Below are 8,465 nucleotides of genomic sequence, written 5' to 3'. Positions count from 1 at the left end.
CTAGTTTTTTATAGTGTATATATATCTACAATAATATATTTATTATGGATTTCTCGATAATTGGTCATTAACGTTTAAAATTTAAATGTTGTTTATGTCGTAAATGTACTTGCTTCCGGTGCTCTTGGAAGAAATATGGCGTCTGCTAGCTGGAATCGTGAGACGAAAGCAAGGTTAAACGAGAAGATTGGTGTTACGATTAATGATTTGGGTTCACTGACAAGACAGGTTATTCGAGGATCCAAATCGTCAGAGGTGCTTATGTATTTAAATGCCCCAAAACAAAGTCAGTTTTATCTGAATAATTTAAATGAATAAATTCAGGAACTGTTTCGGCTGGTAACCACTAGCATAGGCCAGGGATTTGCCTGTAACATGTCCAAATGTCAATGTAGTAAACCTCGTATTTCTTAATGATTTTGTCTGTACAGTTCCTGAATGTTTGACAACCCCAAAATCTCATCGTAATAAATGAAATGGAATCTGTTACTCTATTATTTTAATTTACATAACTAATATTGTTAAGGAGATTGGAGATTGAGTTTGACATATGCCTATCTGCAGATGTTACCATTGGCAGATCTAAAATGGGTACACCTGGACTCCCCCCCCCCCCCCATCTCCACACACACACACTTGCACACACACACACACCTTTTTAATGAATTAATGGGTTTTTTGTTTAATTCATCATCCACAATATACACCATTAAATTGCCCAGAAATGTGTACCTGAATATTGTTATTTAAAAAATTTGAACCCCCTATAGATCTCACTTCCATTGGGAATTCTGCTCAATTGCTTTCAGCAAACTCAAACATGCCCTTTTAGGATTTCGTGACTCCCCTCCACATTTCTACAAAAATCTGGGTCTGCCCTTGGATACTTCACTTTATATTACGGTGGAAAATCCTCACCGTTTTTACATCAGTATTCTGTGAATAGAGAAACAAGTATTTATATAAATGTATTTTTATTTCTTCACAGCTTTTAGCGCAGGCTGCAAAGAACTTTGCTTCACAAGAGAATTATATTCACCATTCTGCTGAGGTATATATACATATACATGTACAGTAGACTCTGTCTAAACCGGACTCACTTCGTACCGTCGAAATAGTCCGGTTTACAGAGGACCGGTTTAGACAGAGTTCATCCAGAGTTATGGTTCTTGAATGATCGACAACTCGCAATCAACAATGACATTTGAACCCATGGATGGTTGGGAAACACAGTCATACAAGCCAGGCTTGCAATCGATTATTGCACAGACATACAAAATATACCTAAAGGGACATTCCTGAGTTTGCTGCAATTTTTAAGATGTTATCCACTAAAAAAGACTTTTTAACGATTGTAATTACATATTAAATATATTTTTCTGCATAAAATATTAGTGGCTGCATATTAAACGTGTTTCTGGTCGTTCTAATATTTGTACTAGGTTAAATTTCATTTTATCTCCTAAAACATTATTTATTCGTACGTACGAAATTATTTGAATACAAAATCCAGATCTAACCTACCGCAATAAGAGTAAACTTCACACCAGTGCGATTACATTTTGTATTTGATCTTGCGGCGGCGTCCTGATTACTCGGCAAGTGACGATCATTGTTCAGCTAATTAAGCAGCCCGTCATTCAGTCAAATCCCAATCCGGTGTAGACAGAGGTAATTAATGCATGAACGGTTCTTTCGTTCCTGATTTTTGATCCGGAGTCCGGAGTAGACAGAGTACGGATTAGGCAGAGATATATACCCAAGAGATAAACGGTAGCTGGACGGGCTTTAGAAATGGACCGGTTTAAGCAGAGATCCGGTTTAGACAAGAGTCCACTGTATATATGTGTGACTGTCTTAATGGTGTGCTCTGTAAATAGCCAGGTTTTTTTATTCTTATTACTTGACTACCAATGTAGCCAGATATAAAGTTTGGATGTATTTCATTCCATTAAAAGATGAAAATGTCTCTAATGTGGTTTATACTCCAAATAACCTGCTTCCACTGAGCCACTGACATGTACATGTCATATCAGTACTTATATGTGCCTTCATTGTTGGCTCACCCACATGTTGCCTCATTAGTACCAGTAGCTAATCACTGGCTTGTTCTACATTGTGCTATTAATGGCACATATTTTTGTACTAGTGATGCTTGCAAAGTGGTACACCTATTGGCAATGTGTCATTAATCAATGTTCGTGCAGTAGTAATTTCCGACTGGACATTCAAGCTAAAATCAATATTGACAAACATACATTATGCTTGTACTAAATAAATACTAGTAGATCTATACAAGTCATCAAAATACAAACAAACAAAAATATATATATATATATATAATAAAATAATAATAGTAATAAATCAATTATATGTATTTATATTTATTAGAATAACGCTATAAAAATGTTATTCATAATAAATTATAAGACAAAGAAGAAATCACTTAAGATTGTCAGTATAATCAGTCTTTAAAAAAAAAGTAGTAACCGTACCTTATATGTAGTGATTGTCCAAGTATAAAATTTTGTTCAAAACTAGTTCAGTACATATAAACACGTCATCATGTATATAGATAAAAAGTGTCAAAACCTTATTTTTAAAAAGTCATTGTGGGTTTTAAACTTGTTATTTTATTCAAATTTCATCATTTGAATTTTTCAGACTTTAAAGAAGATGGACCATATTAAGTCACAGCTTGAATTCCAGTATGTCATTTGTTTGTACTATTTTAAAATTAAAAATATTGCAGTAAGTGAGAATTATTTATTAGTCCCCTACTGAAGAATTCCTATCCATCTTTCTGTCCATCTGTCCAGAATCGATCTCCATCAGTGGGCCAGGACAAAAGTGAACATTTACAATTCAGTAAACACAATTTTCTTTGGAATCATAAAGTGCACCCGCCTCCTGCCAAAAAAACAAATACCCACCCTCATAATAATGTTTGCTAATTGTATGTATACTGTAGATCCTGAAATTAATGCGACCATAATATTAATGCGAAAAATGTGAGTTCGTGTTGTTCGCATTAATAATATGATGCATTTGTTTCTATGTTTTGTCTTTGTGTCCGATGTTATTACAAAACAAAAACAAAGATTAAAATTCTAATATATTTATAAAACACAACTGGAAAACAGTTCATTGCAGGCAAGACAGACTAATTGTCCAATAGTCCAGCAAAATGCCAGCCACGTGTGACAATTGCAGGGTCTTTGGCCACCCTGTCAAAAGCCGACACGATTCATCGAGCGTGGGTGGGTTTTAGCAAACTAATCATCAGGTCGACTGTTTCTTTCTTTTTACCGTTCAAGTTTGCTGTAACTTTGTCGGCATACCACTTTGTGAATTGTTCTTTCATTGTGACTTTTTAATCGCCGTTCACAGATAAGGAAGATACAGTTGTAATGGTGCATATAATATATGCTAATGTTTAGCCAGATTTAGGTAACTATAAACGGTACATAAATTATTGCAAAAATATGCTTTGAGTTGATCTCACCAAGAATACAAGGGACTAATCGGGTTAATTGATGTGTACACAGACATGTTAGTGAGTTGATCTCGTTAAAGACATCTGTAACTCAGATTTAACCGAAAAAGTACACAGACGTGTATTGTTAGAAAAGTAATATTTCAAAGGGAGGCCACTCGCATTAATTTCATATCGCATTTTAGTCAGCCCATTGTCACTCGGATTAATTTCAGGATCTACAGTATATACATGTATAATGAACCATCTGCATCATTTAATGCTTTCTCGTTCCAGCCACTGCACCTCGACTGGTATATCAAAGGCTGTGGTATGTGCTATCCTGTCTGTGGGATGGTGCATATAAAAGATACCTTGCTACTAATGAAAACATGTAGCAGGCTTCCTCTCAGACTGTCAAAATTACCAAATGTTTGATATCCAGCAGCTGATTAATAAATCAATGTGCTCTAGTGGTGTCATTAAACAAAACAAACTTTTTATGATGATTTACTAATTTTTGTTAGAATTATATCTTTTGAACTTACGAGCTACAGAAAAAAATGTTTTCTTGACTTTTTTCACAATGACAGATTTCAGATTTAAATTTTTGTTCACAATCCCCAAAATTTGTAGCTGAACTTTTGTGTATTGATTTATCATGTATTTCATTGTACGGTTACAGATCAAACTTGACTTTCATGGCAATATACCCATTTTTAACACAGTTATGGCCCTTGAACGTAGGAGATACAGACATCTGTTGGGCCGAGTAGGGGACATGTATTGCTTTAGCAGAATGTATGTCATTTATTTGATATGATTTGACACCTACATTTTAACCCCATTGTTTTAATGAATGCTGTATATATGTGAAGTCATTTTAGCAAAACTCAACATAAATTAATGTGTTTTAATTAATGCTTTGTTTTATTTTAGTTATACATGTGGTAGTGATACTTTTTTTCAATCTATAGACTAGTACAGTAAAGTAAAGTACTCTTATAACGAACCGGAAGGGACCCTGATAGTAAGTTCCTTATAGCAGTAGTTCATTGTACACATTTGCACAAGTTGGTTATTATTATGTATAGGGAAATAAAACAGAACTTTATCATCAGTTCGTTCCAAGCAGTAGTTCGTTCTAAGCATGTTCGTTGTAAGTGTACTTTACTGTATATACATCACATTAACATTAGCTAATTTAAAGGTATCTTAAATTAATAGCAAGTATATTAATATAGTCAACACTAAATGTATTGAAGTACTCACTTGTATGTTTTTTGTTTTGTTTCAGACAATCTGCAATTGAAAGAAGGTAATTTTTACACTCCAGTCATTTCTTTGTTGTTTCATTTTGTTGAAAGTTAAGCATATTTTCCCACAGAACATGCAAAACATTATCCGTATTTGTATCTTATTGTTCCATATAAATAAATATAAAACAAATAATAAAAATGTTCAGTATTTTAAAGCATTATTATTGTCTTGTCATTAGAAAGTAAAATGACGAGATAGGTATTACTTTTCCAATAGCAGTAGTGACGATGGTGTTAACTTTTGCCATAAGTTTTTTTCACAGACAAGTCTTAGGTCACTAAAACTAGTGTATGGTTGCACCTATGGATGTTCATCACAAATCATCAAAAATGTTTATGGTAGGCGAGACATTTAATTGCGTGAAATTCTTGGGGTAATTTTTCTTCATTTTACCACTAAAAGTTACTTAATGTTACAAAAGTTCTGTTATTAATCAAAATATGACCCTGGCTAGGTATTTTCAAAGCCATCTTAGTGCTATGAAATCGTATATCCACCATAGGCTATGAGGTAACTATAGCACACGCCATAGTGACGTCATACATGTAGTTTATTATGATTTTATGATGTCATAGCATTAAGATAGCTTCGAAAATATGAGCCCAGGAATGTAAGGAAGAATTGGATTTTTTCAGTTTGTGGTATAAAGATGTTCCTGTAACTCAGAGGCAGTGCGCTTGTCTGAGGTGGTGGGTCATAGCATCAATCGCCCTCACTGGTACCACCTCCCCAACCACCCCCACCCCCACCCCCAACAAGTGTCCCCAACTTGTACTGTGAGGTCTATGGGGAAAGTGCACATAACAAAAAGATTACTTGCCGGTTTTTTTAATGGGAGTAGTCTCTCCCCAGTTCTTCTCCAGAAGTATCAAAAGAAACATATGTTAAACACCAAATGGCCATAGTTTAAAATGTGTCTAATTGTTAATCAAAGTTCTTTCCCTTTTTATTTTCAGCATGTCCAATTTGGATGACGTTCAAGATGAACTTAAAACAATTAGACGATGACACTGCAGCCGATTATTCCAAAAAACGGGATGAGACTGTTTATATATTTGTTCAGTGATCTTCATCCGTCGGATACATAGAGAATACTACACTCGTTTTTGCTAGATATCACTTTTACGAAACTCATGAACTTCCCATGGTATCGAACTCACTTTCGTTCCGTCAGATACCATGGAAAGTTCACGTTTCGTAAAAATTATATCCAGCGAAAACTAGTGTTGTATTTTATTTATTACCCACCTTTTAATAATATAAAATCTGACAATAACTTCCAACATAACTCAACGAGACATACGAATACACAGAGCTAAGTACAGGGAAGATGACGTCGCTTACCAAAATGACAATCATTTAGAAACTAATACGTACCACCAGGTGCATACAACTTTTGTAGGACACCGCTATATCTTCAACAGGTGGGTAATAAAATGCCAGCTGAATTAGTTCACTTGTCAGTTGAGTTACATTGAAGTGGAGATGTTACATGTATCCATTCAGGCTCTGAGCCCAAAAATGGCAAATTTGAACAACTCTAAAAGTTATGCTTGGATTCTACAGAACAATTCAAGTGTGCTTATGTCTGTATTGAGTTAATGGCACAAACTACAATTATTTATTTGATAATTATATATTAATTTTTACATTTATTATAGATTCATTAACACTTCTTTTTTTAATGTATCGAATGTCAGATTGTTTGGAGGTGGACAGGTGGAGTGTGAATGAAGTATGTTGTTTTAGTGATATAATTGTTGAATTTGTAATATTAATAATTGTTTGTAAAATTCATTCTATTATTGTCTTGACTTGATGAAGTCGGAAAGTGAAACAGCAGTGTTTGTCATATCAGCTTTGTGCTTATTTCAGCATTACATCATGAAACTTTTGTCAATTAATTGCTAAACATGTGGATGTTCTTCTTAATGCATGTTAAAAAAAGAACTTTATTTTTTTTAAATATCACTAAACTGTTACCATATGGGGTTATAGCAGGCAGTACTTTATTAATGGTTGAAGGGGCGGGACGTAGTCCAGTGGTGAAGCACTCGCTTGATGCACGGTTGGTCTGGGATCGATCCCTGTCGGTGAGCCCATTGGGCTATTTCTCATTCCAGCCAGTGCACGACGACTGGTATATCAAAGGCCGTGGTATGTGCTTTCCTGTCTGTGGGAAAGTGCATATAAAAGATCCCTTTCTGCATTAGGAAAAATGTAGCGGGTTTCCTCTGTTGACTACGAGTCAGAATTACCAAATGTTTGACATCCAATAGCCGATGATTAATTAATCAATGTGCTCTAGTGGTGTTGTTAAACAAAACAAACTTTTTTTTATATTAATGGTTGAAGATTGCTAAAATATGGCTTACACCACAGGCTCTACTACACGAGTCTTCGTTATTTTGTAAATTATCACCGATTTATAAATCTAGGATTGATCTCTGTAAGTTAGACCATTGAGCTATTTCTCATTTCAGCCAGTGTTCCACAACTGGTATATCAAAGGATGTGTGGTAGGCCCTATGTGCTATCCTGTCTGAGATGGTGCATATAAAAGATCCTTGGCTGCTAAATGAAAAGAATAGCCCAATATATGTCCAGCAACATATAACCATAAATTTAAATATCTTGAGAGTGACGTTAATTAAACATTTCTTTCTTTTTATTAATTTATGACACATTGTGCAATAAATCATATATCATATTTGATATTTTGACTTTTTTCTTTTTTTCTGGGACTTGCTTTTTTGTCAGAGTTGTGAAGTTGGTCAGTTGTTTTTAAATAAAAATGCTGTAGATCTTAAAGGGAGAGTAAACTAAAACATGAGCCTTATGTGTTGGAAAGATGTATACCCAGACCACTAACACATAATGACACTAACAAATGAAAACCGCATAATTTTAGTGTTAATAAAAAAAATGTGATTATTCCTGCTAACTGGGGGCAGCCATTTTCTTTTCGAGTTGTCTGATACAGCTAGCTTCGGGCGAAGTGAGGTCAGCTCCTAACAAACTTCTGTATGCAGTGTAAACAAAAGCAGTAATTTTCGACAAGGTGCTTCTCTTTTATCAACCTGATTTGTAAAACAACATAAATGATGTGATAATATAATAAACTATTTAACTAAATATATTTCAAGTTGCATTAACAGAACGAAATGGGGTTACAGTATTTTTCTCTGTGAAATAATGCAAAGGAAAAATGTACACTATTAGGCCTATTAGTATCCTACGTTGGAGCAAAAACGACAACCCACGATACCAAAGTGAAAAATGTTTCTTTGGGACTATGTAATTGGTCTGTTCTGTCATTTTAGATAGGAAAATCTACTTAATCAATAGTTTTACAGAACTATTTACAGTAATAAACCCATGTTCATTACCATTTTTGGGGCGACAGGTAATATTGCACAATACTGGTATGTATTTTTGTGTCTAGACGGCATCAATTAATTGGCTCGTCTGGTTACTAATCAAATACACACCAGCCAGTCGGGAATCGCATGTAGAGGGAACTCCGACCAATATATCAATTAACTAAGAAAATACTCCGTGTATCATGTCAGTATGTAGGTTAATGCATGGACAAAACATGGTATAATTATTTGGACTTGTGTAGCTACTTTGACAATGGTGGTTTATTTTGTATTGAAAAATAATATAT

At 34.5% G+C, this 8,465-nt stretch overlaps 1 protein-coding gene across 1 annotated transcript; it reads left to right on the top strand.

Moving 5' to 3' along the window:
• The first annotated feature begins 132 nt into the window (after positions 1-132).
• Positions 133-6,941, top strand: LOC121383244 (BLOC-1-related complex subunit 7-like). The gene is made up of 5 exons (XM_041513138.1): positions 133-255; positions 989-1,051; positions 2,665-2,708; positions 4,773-4,793; positions 5,752-6,941. Exons 1-5 carry the CDS (start codon positions 136-138, stop codon positions 5,801-5,803), a joined length of 300 nt encoding a protein of 99 aa, XP_041369072.1. The 5' UTR covers positions 133-135; the 3' UTR covers positions 5,804-6,941.
• The last annotated feature ends 1,524 nt before the right edge of the window (positions 6,942-8,465 follow it).

This window comes from Gigantopelta aegis, chromosome 10 (assembly GCF_016097555.1).
Source record: "Gigantopelta aegis isolate Gae_Host chromosome 10, Gae_host_genome, whole genome shotgun sequence".
NCBI lineage: Eukaryota > Metazoa > Mollusca > Gastropoda > Neomphalida > Peltospiridae > Gigantopelta > Gigantopelta aegis.
Note: the sequence above shows the minus strand (reverse complement) of the source record. Positions and strands in the feature narration are given on the sequence as shown.

Coding starts and splice junctions, on each gene's coding strand:
- LOC121383244 (XM_041513138.1), top strand. CDS start 136: ATGGCGTCTGCTAGCTGGAATCGTGAGACGAAAGCAAGGTTAAACGAG. Junction 256..988: donor GAGGATCCAAATCGTCAGAG/GTGCTTATGTAT, acceptor ATTTCTTCACAG/CTTTTAGCGCAGGCTGCAAA. Junction 2,709..4,772: donor AAGTCACAGCTTGAATTCCA/GTATGTCATTTG, acceptor GTTTTGTTTCAG/ACAATCTGCAATTGAAAGAA.